Source organism: Rhineura floridana, chromosome 1 (genome assembly GCF_030035675.1).
Source record: "Rhineura floridana isolate rRhiFlo1 chromosome 1, rRhiFlo1.hap2, whole genome shotgun sequence".
Taxonomy (NCBI): Eukaryota; Metazoa; Chordata; class Lepidosauria; order Squamata; family Rhineuridae; genus Rhineura; species Rhineura floridana.
Window position 1 is genome coordinate 160,002,038 of NC_084480.1, and position 21,046 is coordinate 160,023,083.

Here is a 21,046-nt window from a genome sequence, read left to right on the forward strand (position 1 = left end):
GTTGCATGCATCTCTTCCTATGTGAGAGTAAAAAATGCATGAGAAGAGGTGGGTGGGCAGGAAGGCATGGTCAGTTTTGGTTTCTCTCATCTACCGCACAAGCTGTGTGGTTTGCAAATCTCCCCAGTGGAATAGGCCTGGCACAGCTATAAATCACCGGACATGGATACAAAACCGTTACCTAGTTATGCATGTGCGTGTGTCTCTCTTGCTCTCTCCCCTGGGACTGACTGTAATCTTCTCTTCTCTCTCTCCCTCCATCAGAAATGGCGACGCTATTGAAAGTGAGCAGATGCCCACAAGACACAGAACGATACCTCCTGAGTGCAAATGAGGTAGGGGCGATGTCTTGGCTTCACTGAAAACCAATCCTCTTTCCTCAGTTGTTACAAATGCTCCCACCCACTTGAAAGCAGGGAAAGAGACCCGGAGGGACTGGAGGAACAGAAGTTGGGACTCAGGGGGTACCAGAGATGGCATCTGTTTAAAATTGTTCACATTGATCCTCCAAGTGGGTAGAAGCTCAGTTGCAGGGTACCAGTATGGTGGAAAGCACTGGATTTTTTCAGACAAGAGGGCATGAATTTTTTCTGGCTGCTTTCTCTTCACTCTGCACAAGAGTTCATTGAGTAGTTGGAAGGGTGAGAGTGGGGAGGGAGATCTGTTGATCACCACTGCGGAGGAGCCATGGGGCTGCACTGGGCTCAGAGGACTGGAGAAATTGTCCACAGGGAAGCCAGATGCAGAAAACAGATGCTGGAAAGGGTGCTACTGCATGTCTTCCTCCACAACAGTCTGACCAATGCTGCATGGCAAAGTGGAGGAGGGGGCAATGGGGGAGCAGGGGAACATACCTCGAAAGAAACCTTCTAGAAGCAGGCAGAGAGAAAGAGAGAAAGAGAGAGAGAGAGAGAGAGAGAGAGAGAGAGAAGGAAGAGCTTTCAAAACAAAAGGTCTCCAGAGGTCTAACAGGTTGTTGCTGGTGAAACAGGATTCCTGGGTTCTGATCTCACTTTAGCAAGAGGTGTGTGTGAGAGAGGGAAGGAGAGAGAGACAGTGGCAGAGTCTTGTTTGAGTGCTTTTCTTAACCAGAGCTCAGAATGTGTGGAGTTTGACCTACTGATATAGGAAGGGATTACTTTAGGAGGGAAATAATAGGGTAATAGGGGAGGATGTTTGGAGGCTAGGACTTCTGGACTACACGTCTGAATCTAAAGTGGTTGTCGGAAGTGCAGATTTTTTTGTTATGGTCTATGGGTACTTAGAGGAGAAAGAACAAACATCTGTGGAAGGGTCCTGTGTTCTGACCTACTGCCAAGAGTCACCCTTCCATCCCAGTTCAATCCTTTCTTAGGTGAGAAGGAATTGAATGAGACTCCATGGAGGACAACTCTGCATAGTTCAGCAGTTTCAGTCTTGGTGGAAAAGGCATGTTCAAGCTGCAGAATTATTTAGTAGTCTTCAGCAGCCTCAGTTTTCCCATTTGGAAAAAGGAAATAGTAAGGGTTCATTAGCATATATAGAGAGTATGGGAAAACTGAGATTATTACAGCAGACGTTTTTCATTTTTTTTAAAAAGAGCTATATAAATAGCCCCCTCTAGGATGTGGTGAGGGGGTTTGAGAGTGTTGAAGAAGTAATGTCAAGAGAAGATTTATGGAACTTTAAAGTTGACAATGAGGACATTGAACTTGTCAAGGATTATCAATACCTTGGCACAGTCATTAACCAAAATAGGGACAATAGTCAAGAAATCAGGCTAGGACTGGGGAGGGCAGCTGTGAGAGAACTAGAAAAGGTCCTCAAATGCAAAGATGTATCACTGAACACTAAAGTCAGGATCTTTCAGATCATGGTATTCCTGATCTCTATGTATGGATGTGAAAGTTGGACAGTGAAAAAAGTGGATAAGAGAAAAATCAACTCATTTGAAATGTGGTGTTGGAGAGCTTTGCCATTACCATGGACTGTGAAAAAGACAAATAATTGGGTGTTAGAACAAATTAAACCATAACTATCACTAGAAGCTAAAATGATGAAACTGAGGTTATCATACTTTGGACACATAATGAGAATACATGATCACTAGAAAAGACAATAATGCTGGGAAAAACAGAAGGAAGTAGAAAAAGAGGAAGGCCAAACAAGAGATGGATTGATTCCATAAAGGAAGCCACAGACCTGAACTTACAAGATCTGAACAGGGTGGTTTGTGACAGATGCTCTTGGAGGTCACTGATTCATAGGGTCGCCATAAGTCATAGTCGACTCAAAGGCACATAACAACAACAAATATAGGCTAGTTCTAAACATCATAACTAATGATGCTCACTAAAGCTCTAACAAGCAATTGGACCTACAAACACCCATATTTTTGGTTCATCAAAATCAACAGCAACAAACAACACATTGAAAAGGCAAAAAACTAAAACAAACTTAGCAACAATTTTCTGGGACACATTTGCAAACAGATGACCTCGCTATCAGATATTTCATTTAAACGCACTGATTGTTGGAGCAATTGTTGGTCTCTTTTTAATAGAAGGAATTAGGTTGTTTTACAGGTGACTGAGTAATTCTGTCAGGTTTACCAAGCTGGTGCCAGACAGTTAAGTGCCAACTTAGACTAGAGTTTAAGTTGAAGAGCACAGCAATATGGCACCTGATTGGGTACATGTCATTAAATAACTCATGTGGGGGCTTCCACGTCTAAAGTTTTACATGTAAAATGTGCAATCACAAATTAAGTTGGAAGGACAACTATTTGTTAATTTCTAACTTTCCCAGAGTAGCTGTGAACACTTGTTACTCTAAGCGATTGTCTTGCTCTCTGTCCACTGGTTTTTTAATATCAGGTGTCCCATTCTATAATGCTCAGCTCCAGGGGGATTAACTTGTGAGATAACGTCTTCCTTTCTCCTTTTTGGCATCTGAGCATGCACATGTGGGCTTTTTTCAAAATAGGCTCTTCTAAGCTCCTGAAAAAAATCCAGAGTCCTGAATATATGCTATGAACTAAGTAAAAACAAGTAATTTGAACTAGTTTGTTTACCTCGCATGATTGACTCAGCTGTGCAGTGCATGCAACTGTTCCTTGCAATACAGTAGAGGATGCTGAAGGGCAACTAATGGATTTCACACAGCTATGTATGATCTGGTAGTTGCACATTATTAATTATCATCATCATCTTTCAGTTTATATCCTGCCCTTCCTCTGAATGACCCCAGAGTGGCAAACACCTCAATAATAAAAAGAAAAAAGCATTCTAGGTTCCTCTTGGACGTTGCAAGGATGCAACCTCATGTTAGGTGCGACTTGTGGATCACAAGCAGCTGCAGACAATCCGACAGTTGTGCTCCAGCACCTTCTTCACTATTCCAAGGTTGCTGGCCGAGTCTTCCTCAGGGCATCCATCTCCCTTCCCTCTACCTCCACTCCCCCCCCCAGCCTTTCTGGGGCAGGAGGCGCTATTTCCCCATCACCTGTTCTATGCCTTCCCCTAAATGGCATCTTCCTCACTATATCGCCTGCCCTGCGATGGTGGATGGTCTAAGTGCCCATCTGAACGGTCCTCTGTGTGTGTGTGTGTGTGTGTGTGTGTGTGTGTGTGTGTGTGTGTGAGTGAGAGAGAGAGAGAGAGAGAGAGAGAGAGCGCGCGCTCTTTGGGAGATAAAAGGAGAAGAATCAAAGATTAAAAGGGAGACGCTCCCCCCCCTTTACGCACTTTATTCTGCCTATAATTACCGCCGCTCCCTGCCCTTTGTGGGGTTGGGGTGCGCGCGAAACAGGGAGGAGCGCGCCTACGTGATGGCTCGTAGCCGCCAGCCAATGAACGGGGGCCTTGCTGGTGTGTGTGTGTGTGTGGGGGGGGGCTCATAAAAGCTTCTGGCCCCGCAGGCGGGGGGCCACTGAGGGGCTGAGCGGGCGGCGAAGCTAGCCCTGCTACCGCGGGCTCCCAATGGACTAGCACCTTGTTTGCATCCAAGACAAGCCCCGAGGGGGGGCCGGAGAGAAGGACGCCCGCCCATCTCCCACTCCTCCCTCGCCAAAATCTCCGGATGTAAATAGTCAAGGGCGTTTAAAGGACCATTGTGTGCCTCTCCTTGAGTCGTTCGTCTCCCGCCTGTCCCTCCTCCGTTTTTTGCTCCGTTTCTTTTAATTTTGATCCCCTCCCCGTGAAATCCGCCTCTTTCTTTTTCTCTCCGCGCATCCTTTCCTGTTTCTATTCCTTTCCTTTTCCCGCCCCGTTTTTCTATTCTCTTTATATTCCTTCACGGATCATTCTCTCCAAATTTCGCTTTTCAGCCCATTTCTCCCCGCTGTCCTCCGTTCCTTCCCCACCTCCCTTCCCCCAAGGAGGGAAGCTGTTTTCGTAGAGAGGTTTTTTTCTTTTCTCCGCCCGCCTTCTCCCTGCCCCCCCCGCAGCACTTTATCCCACCTTCCTCTCCTCTCACCCCGACGGTCCCCCCTTTTGTATGCGCCACCGTATCTGGGGGTCCAAATCGCCAACGGTCGGGAAGGCAAAGCAACCCCCCACACCCGGGACCAATCAGTTCCGACCCGCCCCACCCGGGGAGGAGGAAGAGGAGGAAGAAGGGGGCGAAGAAGCACGATTCTAGAGCCGTCCACGGAGCCGCTGCCCGGCAGGAACCCGGCGCGCCCTAAGCATGGTCACTGTAGGTATTTCGCGGTTCAGCCGCTCCTTTGTATGCGGCTGCGGTGCAACTGTGATGGATAAAGGGAGGGGAGGGAAACGAGTTAGGGACGTTGCAGAGCTGATTCTCCGCTGCTCGTTTTGGGGATCTCTGGCCTTGGAAAGGGGGTGATGGAGGAAGGCGAAATCTCTGCAGCGGTGCATCTATGCGAGCAGATTCGCTCCCTCCGCACGCGAGTGCGCGCGCGCGCACACACACAGAGTGGGCTTTCAGACTCTGGCGTAAAATGATCCCTACGACGCCCCCACCGTAGCACCCAGATGAAAGACTGGGGGTGGGCGAGCGTGCGTTCACTCTCACACATGCACACACACACACACGCCTATTTGGATTGTCAGATGTAGTGCGTTGTGTATGTCAGGGCGGGTGAGCCTCCCTTGAGTGTTCGTTGTAGAGGGTGTGCGTGTGTATTGTAGGACATTGCTGAAGTCGAAGTGGCTGCGTCTCGAAGGAAGATATAGAATCGACCATAACACATCAGATTCGGAGCCTCTGTTATTAATTATAATGGGGTCCTATGTGGGTTTTTCTTGGGGGGGGGAAGAGAATGGACGACTATGCAGATAAAATTTATTTTTTCTCTCTGCGTCTCCATCAACGCAGAGGTTGTGAAGAGAGCGAGGGGAGGGCGTGTTGGATCAGTGGGGGAGGGAGACCCCACTTGACGCCGGGTTCCAAGCAAAGCGGCTTGGCATTTGGGGGCATGGTGCGCTGCCCGCTCCGCCCTGTACCAAAAGAGACGTTGCCCGGGCAGCTACGGATTTCTATCGAGATTCGAGAAACGTTACGTGTAGAGGGAGGGTGTCCTTCGCGTCGGGGTGTGTCTCTTGAGCTGTCCGGGCGTTTCCCGTGGGCAAACGCTGGTGCCTCGTGCACGTCGGGGGGGAGCTGCCAGGCAAGCAGCGGGAGGTGCCTCGTATCGTCTGCTGGGTCGGACGGGGCGCCGCGGGCCGGCTCTGCTGCCTTATCGACGACATGGCGGGAGTGGAAGAAGGGAGGGAGGCGCGAGGTGCCCCTCGCCCGCCGTGTCCCGTCCTCGGGCGCGCCTCTTCAGGCGACTCTTTTAGGCAAGGAGGTGCGGCGAATAGCCCCCGCCATCGGAGCATTGGAGAGGGGGAGGGAAAGAGAAAGGTTGGGCTTGAAGGGGTGGGGTGGGGAAAGAACATGCAAGAGGCGATTCCGTTGCAAGGTGGCTTCATCTAGAACCCGCATTTCTACGCCGCCGCCCCTCGCCACGCAAGCGGGGAGGGACGCACCGCCTTTCTTGGCGCGTTGCATTTTGCTGCGTGCTTGCAAATGCCACCCCTTTGAAAAGCAGCATCGCTCCCCCCTCCTGGTGAGACGTTCCTATCTCAGCCCCAGCCCCCCATCCGCACCCCACCCCTCGCAAGCTGGAGAGAGTCTCTGCAGACGGGGAATTGCAGCCGAACAAAAGGAGCTGGCAGCAGCCTTCGGGGAGGGGTCTACGTGTCTCCCCCGCGCCCACTCGGCTGGTGCTGCGGCTGTTGAAAATGCTGCCTGGAGGAGGAGCAGGAGAAGGTGGGGTGGGGTGGAAACGGTGTGCGTGCCCAACCCGGAGGAAGAATGGGGGAGTCTCAGGTCGTGTGAACAGCAGAGGGAAAGGTTGCAAGACCTCGCGGGCTCTGGGTGTGCAGGCGAGCGGGGCATCGGTGGGTCTGCGGCCAGACCTCTGTCTGTGAAAAAGGCGCCCGGTGACAGGGTGGAGGCAAGGGGCGGTTGGGTGCCTGTCCAAGCCCGATTAGGGTATTTCGAAAACAAAACAAAAAGAGAAACACACTATTTGTAAAGTGGAATGAGGCAAAGCCATTTTGACCTTGTAGCGATTGCTCAGTTATCCACGCCTGCGATACTGCAATGTGTACCCCACCCTCTTGGAAACGTGGGCATGGCAGGAAAAAGGAGCCTGGAGTGGAGGGCTGGAGGAGCTGTGGTTTGTATGCATGCGTGTTGTTTTTCTGCAACAGCAGCATGCATCGCATCTCACTATTATGGGCGGGAAGGGGGGTGGGAGAGCCACAGGGTCAGCAATGCAGCAGAAAAAGGATAGAAAGCAGGAGTGGAGGGGGAATTGGGTTCTTCAAATTACAGTGCAAAAGGAGGACAGCATGCATGGGCTGTCGCCACTCACAGGAACAAGATAAAGGGTTGATTTTATCCAGTGTGGTGTAGTGGTTACAGTGTTGGACTATGACCTGGGAGACCAGGGTTCGAATCCCCACACAGCCGTGAAGCTCACTGGGTGACCTTGGGCCAGTCACTGCCTCTCAGCCTCAGAGGGAGGCAATGGTAAACCCCCTCTGAATACCGCTTACCATGAAAACCTTATTCATAGGGTCGCCATAAGTCTGGATCGACTTGAAGGCAGTCCATTTCCATTTTTGTACTGGAGAGCTTAATCTGTGCCAAGGTTGGGCATGGTGTTTTTGCAGGTGAAGCAAATGGAGGCTGGAGTGAGAGAGAAGGCCCTAAGCTTTACGTTTGACCCCTTACAGCTTGACAAGTGCAAAGTTGAACCACCATGCCTTATTCCTAGGGAAACTCCACTGGGCAGAGAAGAGGGAGACTCTCCTCCCACACCTCTGCATGCCCTGTTTTAGATTTTGAGGTGGAGTGTATGTGTGTGTGAGAGAGGCATTAACTACTACATTTGGGCAGTGGCAGTAGCCTGCTGTTGCCTTCCAGAAAGTGGCACATACAGCTGTGGGCACCATATCTAAAATAAGTGGCACTGTTATTCTGCTGGGATGTCTGCTTGAAGAAGCTGTGTGGGTGTCCTGTGGTGTCTAGTTATTAATAACATTTGAGACGTAGTTGTGTTTTGTTCCAAGAGACTGTCACACCTGCCTCCTCTGGAATTAGACGATCCTCTTAATGTGTGAGGTCAATGGTGTTTCCATTTTACAGATAAGTAAATTGAGTCTGGCTCCTGATCAGTCAACATTGACTGGGATTTGAGCCCTGACCCCGGATAAACATGGAACGAGTCATGGGTTCTGTGGTGTGGGAGTTCTTATTATGGAGCTGGATTTTCAGTGTCTTTAAATCCTTCTCTGGGTGAAGAACTCTATTCTCTGCCTTGGTAAGGTGTGAGATGAAATAAAGATCATGGAAAATTAGAATCCTGTAGAATGTAGCTAAAATGGCCCTGACAGAAGCTAGTAGATTATATAAGCCTTTTCCCTTAAGCTGGAAAGGTGTGTGTGTATGTATGTATGAATGAATGAATGAATGCTGTCTGCCAATCACTCTAGAAAGCTCCCCCCCTTCCTCATGTAAGCTTTCTAAGGCACTCTACTGCCCATCCAACCCTTTAGTTGCAGGGTTTTTTCTCCTACATCTCAACCAGAGGCCGGCTAGGCTCTTTCTTGCCTTCAGTGAGTTGTGACTGGAGTCCAGCATCTCTCTGACCACTTGTCAAATCAATCCTGTGTGGGAAAGGAAGGGGGCACAAAAGGGGTGGATGAGAGCATGTGGTGAAGACAGAGATGCTGGGAAGGGCCCAAGATGTTTCAGCCTTTAACTTGCCTCTCCTCATTGCAGGAAAGGCTCTCTAGATACTCTACCTTGCTCTGCTTAATGCCTGATTTAGTCCCTTCGCATTTCAGACAGCCTCAGTCAAAGCTTTCTCCTTGCATCCTTGAAAGGTGTGAGTGATGCTGGCAGCAAGGGCAGTGTGTGTGTGATGGAAAAGGTTCAATGGGTTGGAATGCTCTTGAGTAACAAGTGCAGACCCCAACTTCAGACTGGAAATTGGGCCTTTGGGGTTCCATCCACATTTCTAGCCGAGGAGAGAGCCAGGGGGCTAGGAGCAGAACTCCTAGCTTTTATTGGTTCATATGTACAGCTTGGGGAATGGGACTTAATTGCATTGTATGAGATGGTCACAGCTGCCATGCTTCACCAGTTTGTCTGGCCTAGGCTCTGTAAACATGCTGTTTTTCCTGCTTTGCTTTGTTTTTGTATGTCCTTAAGGCACAAGTTGCAGCAGTCTCATTATTTTCCCCACCCCCCCACCCCCCATGTGAAGAATCAAGGCTAGATCCATTAAAAGTTGATCTCTTTTCAGTGTTATGAACTGGCTTTGTAATTAGTCAACAAATGCCCTTGTCAGCAAGGCAGCTTATGACTAATAGATTATGTGGCTGCACTATTACAACCAAGAAATCTGTCGGCAGCATTGGCTTGGGGAGGGGGGCTTTTATTTATTTATTAATTAAATTTATATCTCACCTTTCCTCCAAGGAGCTCACGGTGACGTACATGGTTCTTCCCAGTGTTGCTGTCTTACTCTTAGGTTCTAGTCACGTTCCTTTACTTTTTCTTGTGCTTCTCATAACGCTTGGCAAAAACAAAACACACACAGCATCTACAAAAGCAAATCAAATACTTGTTTCAGTAGAGATACCCCAGTTGGGGGATTTAAATTGGTGTGCACATATGCAAAATTGCATACATTACATCCTGTTGAGTGTAGAGTATGGATTTCTTTCATGCTGAGCTTGGATGCATAGTACATAACATGGACAGATGTGATTATAGGTTAAGGCAAGAATAAGGAACCTGTGGGTCCTCCGGCTGTTGTTGCTCTCCAACTCCCATCAGCCCCAGCCAGCATGGCCAGTAGACTAGAAGGGAAACAACAGACCATGTAGGATAGATGGTCTATAGACTATCCTACAAGTAAACCAAATCCAATGGATGCCCCATCCAGTCTCTATTTAAAAGCATTGAAGGGAAGCCTTTTCCGCAATTTTCATAGAAATGTGGGGGCGCTGACCTATTTTACAGAATTTTTATACAGGTTACTTATGATAATTACATAACACTTAGAACACCGTAAAGCATTGTGCTTTATATGCTAAGGAATACTATTGACAGCTGGTCCCATTCTGTCGTAGGAAGTTTCCCAATTGTGTGTCTTCTAAACCTACCCAATTTGTAGGTACTCAATAAAAAACTGTAGCCTTTAGTATTTGATCATTGTCAGTATATTCTTTCATACTCTCTTTTTAATGTGTCTGGCTTATTTCTCTCAGTGTGCCGTTGTTTCTTCTGGCATTTGGCTGCTGTCCTGGGCTTGCTTGATTTTCCCAGGACCTCTAGTGCTTTCGAGCTTCTTACTGTGGTGCATCTTTTTGCTGTGCCTATGTTCATCTGTGGCCAAACCTTGTTCCTCTTTGGGGGTTCAGGCAGATGCAGCAGTCAGGAGCTCCTGCTGATGGGATGTCCTGTTTAACCTTCATTTGGTGGGACATTCCTCCTGCTTTAAGCCATTCCTGTTTCTTGTACCTGGATGTGTGATTGTTTTTCCTTTCCTTCCTTTGCTGACTTCAGAAGTCCCACTCAAAACACTCTGGCCCAGTGATTGCCATTCTATAAGAGGCTATCTTCCATGACTTAAAGTCACAGCTGCTTATATTCTATCCCAGGACATTTCAGATTCAGCACCATGGAAATCCATATGTCAGTATGGAACCAATTATATAAAGATCATGTTGTTCTCCTTGAGTGTTTTCATTTTTCACATGATCTGTGCCCAGGATCAATGTCAGCTGGTGGCTCCATGTCAGTGAGGCAGTGGAATCTACTCCTGACTTTAGTCCAAACTTCAAGGAGCTGTCCAACTTAGTCTGAACTGTTCAAGGAGGTGAAACACCTTGGACAGCTCCTTGAAAGTCCTGACTAAAACCCAGAGTGGATTCCACTGCTCCACTGATGTAGAGCCACCAGCTTCCACTGCCCAGGATTTTGGTTTTCAGAATTTGGTGGGGGAGGGGTTTGGTACATACTAGGTAGCAGAGTGAAAGGAGGAATTGGGAGTGTGTAATGATTAATGTCCAAACCCCTTTCCCCAACGACAGGGAGTTCGGTCTTCCTTTGGTTTCTGTTGTTTGGTTGAACTGAATCCTGCCCATGTAATTTTAAGTGACAACTTATTTATTTATTATTAAATTTATATCCCGCCCTTCCTCCCAGAAGGAGCCCAGGGCAGCAAGTTTGTTATTTTTGATGCAACAAACTAACTTGTGTGGCAGCTTTAAATATGAAAAGATTAAGTTTTCACAGGTTAGAGCAGGTGAGGACATAAAGCAAATCTGGATCTTCTGGTAGATCATTGGATGATTTGCAACAGATCGATTGACAAGAATTTCTGACTCCTGATTGATTGATTGAATTGTTTAACAATAGCAACAACAGAATGTGATTTTCCCCTCCTAAAGCAGGAAAATCCCCTAGTCTGTAGTAACTCGCCTGTATATAGATTTGTCTGTGGATTCCTATACTGAGCAGGGGGTTGGACTCGATGGCCTTATAGGCCCCTTCTAAATCTGTGATTATATGTGCAGGTCATCTCAGCATGTGGCTCATGGGTCTTCCTAGTAAATAACTGGCTCTACCCCAAGCCACCATTATCATCTGTCTGTGCCCCCACTAGCCAGCCGCTATTTTGCATCTGGTGCTGGTTGGTGGACCTCAGGATTTCAGTAAAAAAACAAATTATCTCCCACAAGCCATGCCCTGGGCTGGAGACATCTTTAGGCGCATGAAGTGTTTTGTAACTGAAGCATACATAACACTTTATCAGATTGGGCTCTCACAGTCCATGGAATCTGATGCCACAATAAATCCTCTAGCATTTTTCTTTTTTTTTTTCAATAATTTTTATTCAAATTTTCATAAAACATACAAGACGAAATCATAAAACATTCAAAGACAAAAAACAAAATCAAAAATAATTAAACAAAAAAAAAAATAAATAAAAATAAAAATAAAAATAAAAAATAAAGAGTAAAATATTGACTTCCCATTTGTCAAAGATCAGATCAGTTATAAGTCTATAATATATAACAATCCTGTCTCTTAAGTCATATTATAAAATCACTTTCCTCCAATAGTTATCTTACTTAATCATCAAATCTCATAAACATTACTTTATTCTTTCCACAAAAAGTCAAAGAGAGGTTTCAATTCTTTAAGAAATATATCTATCAATTTTTTTTTTCCAGATAAACATATCAATTAATCCATCTCATTACTAATTATGATAATCTTATTGTCATAACCATAGTCAAAATAAACATTTCCATTAATCCATCACATCAGAATCTGTTAGGTTCAGTAATTTCAGTAGCCATTGTTCTATTATCCCTATTAGTTCCATTTTCCATCTTCCATCTTCAGTAGTCTTGTTAAGTCCAGTAATTTCAGTATCCAATCTTCCATTATCAGTATTCCATAATAATCTTGCTGTCAAAGCCATAGTCATATAGTAAGAGTCTGATGGGAATTACCTCTATCCCAAATATTTTCTTGCCATCCATTCTGAATAGGTTGCTGAAATACTGCTGTAAAATCATATCTCTGTTCTTTTTTTCAAAATACACTGGGTCATCTCTTGAAAGTTTTTCCATTGTCACATGGCTGCAGTTAATTCCATAGATTTTCTCTATATTGGGCTCCATCACATCATTCCAGTCCAGAAGATTATCCATGCCATTGATAACTTTATCTCTAGAATCTTCATTAATTTCTTCAGAGATAACATTGAGTTCCAAACAATAGATTTTATTTCTAAAGTCCATAGACTCCAAATCTTGTTCCTGTTCCACGTTTGTTCCAATCTCCGGGATCTCCTCTCTCACAGGGACCCCTGTTCCAGTCTCCAGGGTCTCCTCTCTCACAGGGACCCCTGTTCCAGTCTCCAGGGTCTCCTCTCTCACAAGGACCCCTATGTCTTTAATCTCCTGTGTCTCCAAACAATAGATTTTGTTTCTAAAGTCCATAGACTCCAAATCTTTTTCCTGTTCCACGTTTGTTCCAATCTCCGGGGTCTCCTCTCTCACAGGGACCCCTTCCAGGGTCACCTCTCTCACAGGGACCCCTATATCTTTAATCTCCTGCTTCATTTTACTCAATTCAATTTTCAGCTCCTTACAACCCTGTCGCAGGTTTTGTTTCGTTATCTCAATCTCATCCATTATTTTCTGAAACATAGTTATTTCCAGATTCTCAGCCACTTTCTTAATTGCCATTTTAAAAAAAAAATATAGGAAAACCACTTCTTATTTCAGCAACAATTGGGTTAATACTCCAAACTTGGTGACATCACAGTATAAACAGAGCAGACAGCCTTATCTCTCCATAGTTAAGTAAACAAAATGCAGTTCCCAGGATCGAAACAATTAATGGCAGTCGTCAAGAAACAGATTCGTCAAAATAAAATAGACCAAAAAGAGAGTAGTCTCAGACAGTATAATATTCTTCAAAATAAAAATCTGGAATAGAAATCCCTCTTCTGTGTATATCTTTAGAATGCAAATCCAGGACAGCTTTTTGCAACAAAAACAGAGATAAGCTATTAATTAGTGCGTAGCAGAGAGAAGTTATGGCTCCCCAGTAAGATGTCAAAAACCGATCAATCTGGCAAATCTCTTTTAAACAGCAACAATTTAAGTCAAGTAAAAGAAAAATATAGAAAGAAGGGTGCTTGCCTGTTAGTGCGTTCTCTCTTAGAAGATAAGATGAACGTTCGCTTTAACAGATAGAGCTTGCTGTTGAAAATCCGTCCCACCTTCGTCGGCTGGACCTCGTCCCATAAATTAATGAGATCTGGTCGTCCCAACAAAAATAGGCTTTGAGGTTAATCTCTTCGTTTCTCCCTACCCGGGAGAAGTTTAATCAGTCAAAAAAAAAAGAAAAAACTGACTGATATATCTGAATAAGCTTCTTTTGAGGCAGGAGCCCGTCTCAAAAGCAGGCACAGGCTAAGTCACCCTTCCCGGAAGTCTTAAATCCTCTAGCATTTTTCCAAGTTTTGTGGCACCTTATATTTGAACTGTGCATCTGCTGTGACAGGGGCTAGCAACTTAAGTTTCTGATGGAATTCTTTTGGAGTTGCAAAATTATGAGAGAATTATGTGTGCATCACGATGCCTGCTTGCTTTTTTCCATCTTTTTCACAGCTGGCACACTCATCTAGTGTGTGACAGGCAGTGCAATCCCATGGATGACTATGCAGAAGTAAACCCCATTGAGTTCAGAACTTACCCTTAGGTAAGTGTGCATACGATTGCAGCCAGAGATTTGAACCTTCAGATTTCAAGGATGTGTGCATGTACTCTATTGTTCATGACCACAGTTTGACGCAATAATTTATTCCCCCCTCAATGGCTTTGAATATCTCTCTTTGGCCCCAGTAGGAGAACTGCGCTGAAGAGCCCCACCCTATGGCTACAGTCGTAATGCATAACTTTGGGAAGTATTTCTGGGAGCCTTTACTCACATTGCTGTGGCAGAGGTGGTGCTGCTAAGTTAGCGACAGCCATTGGCTGTAATGTCTGCAGCATAGCCTAACAGGATGCCAAAAACCTTTGCTCCCTGCAGCCCTTCCTTAATTGTAGTCCACTAAATGGGTACCCTCAGACAGAGCAAGGCAGTGGGGCCTATCACAAGAAGAGCATCATGGCCTGGCCTAACAGCAGTCTGAATGCTCAATATGCTGTGTATGAAATATTCAGTGCTTGCTGCCATGTTTGCGTGAGAGGGAACTGGTGCACCATTTCCTCACCCTGCTGTGCCTTCTGCTTATACATTATTCAGTGGCTTTCATCAGCTGTCACCAGAGGTCCCATAGCCTTGCCACACAAAGTGGTAGGAGGGGTGTTCTTCCCATTGCCCTTAGATCTCTTCCCTTTCTTCTCCCTTCCCTAGCTGTTGACTTTCTGAATGCTTTACGTCGCAGCCATCCTCTAAAGGACAAGTGTCTTCTCTTCAGTCTGGCTAATTCTGGTGATCAGGGCCCTTAGGTTCTGTCTTGAGGCGATAGACTGGGGTCTAAGTGGTTTCTGGGAGCAGTGGGCAGGCAGGGTCTGGGGAAAACATGACAGGGAGCCAGCTCCAGGAGGAGCGGAGCGGAGAGGAAAGGGTGCTGTTTGTTATATAACTGCTGCAAAGCTCTGCTGGATGAATCGAAGTGACTCAGCAGCTTGTCTTCTCCACCCTTAAAAGAAGATAGCTAGACATGGGTATCAGCTCCAGATTGGTACCCAAGTATTGACAGATGTGGAAAGGATGGTTCTGTGTAATTATTGTTCCTGTGGATGCGCTCTTTTTGAATGTGATACTTTTATATTACTGTTCCTCACACATTCTCTTTCTGTTATGATCCAAAGACCTCAGGGCAATATATACGATTTCCTCACTTAAAAAAAAAATTGCAACGACCTTCTTAAGAAGATAGGCTGTGATAGTGCCTGACCCAAGGTCATTCACTGAGCTTTGAGGCGGAATGGGAATGAATCTTCTCTATAGGTCTGGCATATTATCTGATTAATCGATGGGTTTTGCATGTGTTTGAGTGCACAGAAAGACATCTCACTGTTGGTGATACATACCTATGAGATTTTAGAAAAGAGGCACAAGGGTGCTACATGCAGTTTCATGCATCTTTTCTTTATAGGATTTGTTTGGCAGTATGCCTCAGTGTACACCTGTGCATCATTTACACATTATGAAATGCATGTCCATCACAAGATTGTGATTTTCTGTGCTACCTGACACACTCTGGCAATTGTGAAATCTTGTCCTTTCATCTTGATCCAAGTATGCACTGGATTCCTTTTTACTAACACCAGAATGCTGGCTGTGAGGGTTTGAAGCTGTTCAATTGTGGGAGCGCTTCCTGATCTGTTGGGTGTTGTGCAATAATTAAAAAGCAAAAGATGGGTTGGAAAAGGCAGGGGCTGAACTGAGGGGTACCAATGTCTGCTCAAAATGTGGGAGCAATGAGATGTTCATTTACAGGCACTTTTCTATACTCAAATCCAGGTATCTATAAGCAGCTTGTAGTATCAGAAGCAGCTTTTAAGGCTCTCTGGATTTTGTTCACATGAGGCTGAGACTTCATCATGCGTTGCAGATTCTGCACTTTTCATAGCACAGGACACAAAGCTTCCAGCAACTAAGCCCTTTAGAACCAAAAAAGGTCTGGGTCTGATGATCCCTTTGCTGTTGCTATGTGTGTGGTGTGTGTGGTGTGTGTGGTGTGTGTGTGTGTACACACCAGTATGTCACACAATAGTGCTTCCTGAAACTTTAAGTTCAGTGGAATTCTTCTACTGCTATAACAAGTATATAGAAGTATTGCCAGCTAATGTGTCAAGAGAATCATAGAATCGCAGAGTTGAAAGAAGCCTATAAGGCTATCAAATCCAACCCCCTTCTCAGTGAAGGATTCCAATTTAAAGCATATCCTACAGGTGGCTGAGAAAAAGTGCAATGCCTCTTATGAGATCGTGTTTGCTACCTTGTTTTTTGTTTAGATACTTAATGCTAATATCACACACATACACACACATACATAGCTCAATGTGTTGCCAGGTGATTGACATTTGTTTTCTAGTCACTTAAAAGGGGTTTAATGGCTTCTAATCAATTAATTGATTAAATGTTGTAGACCTACTGAAAATAGGTTTAGAAGTGAGTTAATGAGGCTTGGATCAGTGGAAGTCTTCAGCCACGTTGGGGGACTGGACAGTGACTTTACTGAAACCCCTGTCCAGCAGCTGACATGCCAGCCAGCGCTCTTCTTACCAGTCTGAAGTTTCTCAGAAGGAGCCAATCTGTGGGCTGCTGTTTGCATTGTAATTTCATATTTGCAGATACTCATGTATAGAGATAGCGTGTGACCTAATGTTGATTGCGACATTAGTGTGTATGTGTGTTTTCAGACCAATAGATGTCATTCTGTAGACTTCTTCTCAGAGCCACATTCTCTCTACAAAATGTGCACAACCTCTAAGACCAGTGTAAATCTGGATACAGTATATGAAATTGTAATGTGTGAAGTGGTGAGCGTTCTCTTTCTCTTTCCTTCTCTCTCTCCTTTTTTTGTCTCTCTTCTGTATTAATTAATACTGAACTTTCCAAGGAGCAGTGCAATGGAAGAATGGAAAGGCAAACAGTACTGTACAGAATATTATTGTGAATTTTTATTGTGAATTTACTATAGATTTAAAGACTCTGAACTAGTGAAGATCCTGGGAACCATATGAGAGGGGGTGCCTATCCACCATTTGGGATACAAGGAATGCATCCACCCAGTTTAGACACCTCTGGTGCCATATTACTCAAACTTTCTCACCCAAGTTAGGCTGGGGATGGGGGGAGAAGTTGTTTAATGTTGCTCCTTCAAACTCTTAAGGCATCCTTTGTCAAGCTCCATATGTTTTGGAGCACAACGCCTCTGAGACCCAGCCACCATAAATGTGCTGGTTATGGCTAATGGGAGTTGTAGTCCAAAACATATGGAAGGCACCAGCTTGTCAAAGGCACCTCTAAGGTTTTACTTGTGCTATTTACTTCAACATTTTACATCTCATTTTCCTTCCAAAAGGAGCTCTCTCCTGGTAATGTCACCCTGGGATGTTCAGTTTCCCTCCTTTAAATAACTTTTTTAAGGGTGCGGAGGGGATGTCATTGCCATGGCTAGGACTAGACCATGGATTGGATGCCCAACAGACACTGGTCTCTTCGTTTAGTTTCTGACCATTAAGCAAAATGCATGGCAACAATTAGGAACTGATTAGGGGATCTGACGAGATCTGGGAGCAGGGAAGAAATCTGTCTGTTTGGTTGCCTGCTATGTTTGTTCAGGCCTCCTGGGACCTCATGGTTAATGTAGTCGCCTAATTGGGGATCAGAGAGCTATGACTTCAGGGTTCTGTTATAAGAATCCTCTGGGCCCGCCGTACCATTAGGCATAGTGAAGTGGTTGATATTGGATGTCATGAAAGGGCAGCAAATAGTTATTTCATTTATTGTTTTATTTTTATTTTGTTTTTGTAGAATGAATGTGGCTCTGAGAAGCACTAGTGGGATTTTCTGTGTCATTGTCAACATAACTTGAGTTGCTTTGGGTGCTATGTAGGTTGACTGGAAGGTGGGCATTTGCTGCTTCACAGCCTGGAGAGGCATGAAGTCCACTGAGGATGGGTGTTTAAGGGGGGAGGGGGAAATAATGTGGTGGTTCTGTTCACCTCTATGGCCCATAATAGTTTAGTATTCAGGCATTGAAAAGCTTTACTTCTACTTTTAGGAGGGCTTGCTTGGAGGAACATTTTGAAAATGGCTCTTTTCTGATGACATCTTCTAGGGAAAGATCTGTTGCCAACCAATTAAGGATTTTAAAATTGGATCAGCAATCTATTTTTTAACTGATGAATAGATTTAAATATATATGCACACTGGAAAACCTCCTTGAAAATGTCACTTTGAGAATTGTGGAGCAAGAGGCAGCATCTCAAGTGTGAGAGTTTATAATTTAGCTAACAAAAGCCACCAGCCATTGTTAGAAGGAAAAGATATCTTTCATATTTTATTTTTCACCAAATTTGAAGAATGTATAAGACCCACACATATATCCAGTATAGGATTACATGGCCTGTAGAGATGTCTAGTCCTTAATGGTGATCCTTAATGGTGATGAGAACTTTGGCTAGTCATTTTGATATCTGCAAACATTTTGTCAGAATAAATAAAACCTAGAATTAGCGCTGAGGGTCAAACTACATGTTATTAACATCACACATTGTGTGTGCTTACAATGGGTCACCATGTTTCTGCTACAGAAAGCAGCCCTGGGGGACCCTGAACCAGAGGAGAGGGAGATTTGCCGCCCTGGGCTCCTACTGGGCGGAAGGATGGGATATAAATAAATAAATAATATAATATAATATAATATAATATAAACCCTTTTCTCCCCCATGCCATTTTCCTGCTAAGTATCATCCCAATGCTATTTGCCCCCAACAGTTCTTTTTGCAGGTAGCAGCAGTGTTAGGATGATTTTTTTCAGGGGGATGGCATGATCCCAATCCAGATCAGAGCCCCAGTACTGATTTCAGTGAAACTAATATGGTATACAGTTACACGCTCATACTTTAAAGCATGCACTTTACATAATTGGTAGCTTGGCCTTGAAACACATCTCTGAACAAAGTACCACTTTTTAAAGTGGCAGAGAGCTGATTCTGACTTTACATGTTGTAATTGGGTGCCAAGAGCAACCATCAAGTCTGAAGGTCATGCATGTGTAAAATTTGCTGCATGCCCGTTTCTAAATCCTCAGAAGCTTCTCCACATCCCTACTTCTGAGTATTATAAAGTACCAAATTATAAAAGGGACATGCACATTGTACATAGTCATTTGTATTCAAGGATGCAGCAGCTGTGAAAAAGGCGAATTCCATGCTAGGGATCATTAGGAAAGGTATTGAAAATAAAACTGCCAGTATCATAATGCCGTTATACAAATGTATGGTGCAGTTGCATTTGGAATACTTTGTACAGTTCTGTTCGCCTCACCTCAAAAAGGGTATTGTAGAGCTGAAAAAGGTTCAGAAAAGGTCAACAAAAATGATCAAGGGAATGGAGCGACTCCCCTATGAGGAAAGGATGCAGAATTTGGGGCTTTTTAGTTTCAAGAAAAGGAGAGGAAGAGGTGACATGATAGAAATGTATAAAACTATGCATGGCATAGTTTCTCTCCCTCTCTCATGACAGGGTTTCTTTCCCTCTCTCATGACACTAGAACTTGTGGACATCCAATGAAGCTGAATGTTGGAAGATTCAGGATCGACAAAAAATCATAGAATAGTAGAGTTGGAAGGGGCCTACAAGGCCATTGAGTCCAACCCCCTGCTCAATGCAAGAATCCAAATCAAAGCATTCCCGACACATGGCTGTCCAGCTGCCTCTTGAATGCCTCCAGTATCAGAGAGCCCACTACCTCTCTAGGTAATTGATTCCATTGTTGTATAGCTCAAAGAGTTAGGACGTTTTTCCTGATGTCCAGTGGAAATCTGGCTTCCTGCAACTTGAGCCCATTATTCCGTGTCCTGCACTCTGGGATGAAAGAGATCCCGGCCCTCCTCTATGTGACAACCTTTCATGTACTTGAAGAGTGCTAACATATCTCCCCTCAGTCTTCTCCAGGCTAAACATGCCCAGTTCTTTCAGTCTCTCCTCATAGGGCTTTGTTTCCACTCCCCTGATCATCTTCGTTGTCCTCCTCTGAACCCGTTCCAGTTTGTCTGCATCCTTCTTAAAGTGCGGAGACCAGAACTGGACGCAGTATTCAAGATGAGGCCTAACCAGTGCTGAATAGAGGGGAACTAATACTTCACGCTATTTGGACTTCTGTTAATTTAGCCTAATATAGCATTTGCCTTTTTTGCAGCCACATCACACTGTTGGCTGATATACAGCTTGTGATCAACGACAATTCTAAGATCCTTCTCACATGTCGTACTGCTGAGCCAAGTATCCCCCATCTTATAACTGTGCATTTGGTTTCTTTTTCCTAAGTGTAGAACTTTGCATTTATCCCTGTTGAATTTCATTCTGTTGTTTTCAGCCCAATGCTCCAGTCTATCTAGGTCCCTTTGAATGTTCTTTCTGTCTTCCACAGTATTAGCTATGCCCTTCCCCCAATTTTGTATCATCTGTAAATTTGATAAGTATGCTTTGTACCTCCTCATCCAAGTCATTAATAAAAATGTTAAAGAGCACTGGGCCCAGGACCGAGCCCTGTGGTACTCCACTCGTTACTTCCGCCCAGTTTGAGAAAGGAGCCATTGATAAGCACTCTTTGAGTACAATTCTGGAGCCAACTGTGGATCCACTTGATAGTTGTTCCATCCAGCCCACATTTAGCTAGCTTGCTAATCATAATATCATGGGGCACTTTGTCAAAAGCTTTGCTGAAGTCGAGATACATTATGTCCACAGCATTCCCACAGTCTACAAGGGAGGTTATCTGATCAAAAAATGAGATGAGATTAGTTTGGCAGGATTTGTTCTTCATAAATCCATGTTGGCTCCTAGTAATCACTGCATTGCTTTCAAGGTGCTTGCAGATTGACTGCTTTATAATCTGCTCCAGAATTTTTGCAGGGATTGATGTTAGGCTGACTGGTCTGTAGTTCCCCTGTTCCTCCTTCTTGCCCTTTTTGAAGATAGGGACAACATTAGCTCTCCTCCAGTCATCCGGCACTTCACCAGTCCTCCATGATTTCGCAAAGATAATAGACTGTGGTTCTGAGAGTTCTTCAGCCAGTTCCTTCAATACTCTAGGATGCAGTTTATCGGGCCCTGCCGATTTGAACTCGTTCAAAGTGATTAGGTATTCCTTGACCATTTGTCTATCAATCTCAAGCTCCAATTCCGCCTCTTTTACTTCATGTTTCCCGGGAGGGTCATAGGCTCTTCTTTGGGAGAAGACAGCCAAAGTAGGAATTGAGCACTTCTG

The 21,046-nt window shown here is 44.8% G+C and overlaps 1 protein-coding gene across 7 annotated transcripts in view; it reads left to right on the forward strand.

The window, feature by feature from the left end:
- The first annotated feature begins 311 nt into the window (after window positions 1–311).
- ELAVL3 (ELAV like RNA binding protein 3) overlaps window positions 312–21,046 on the forward strand; it is an 86,944-nt gene continuing 66,209 nt past the window's right edge. For 6 of the 7 annotated variants that reach the window (XM_061640440.1, XM_061640451.1, XM_061582091.1 and 3 more), the window contains exon 1: window positions 4,312–4,677. In XM_061640440.1, the coding sequence (XP_061496424.1) occupies window positions 4,669–4,677 (9 nt within the window). In that variant the 5' untranslated portion in view covers window positions 4,312–4,668. Of the gene's footprint in view, window positions 336–4,311; window positions 4,678–21,046 lie in introns of those variants that run through there. The other variant, XM_061640461.1, reaches the window with a different exon arrangement.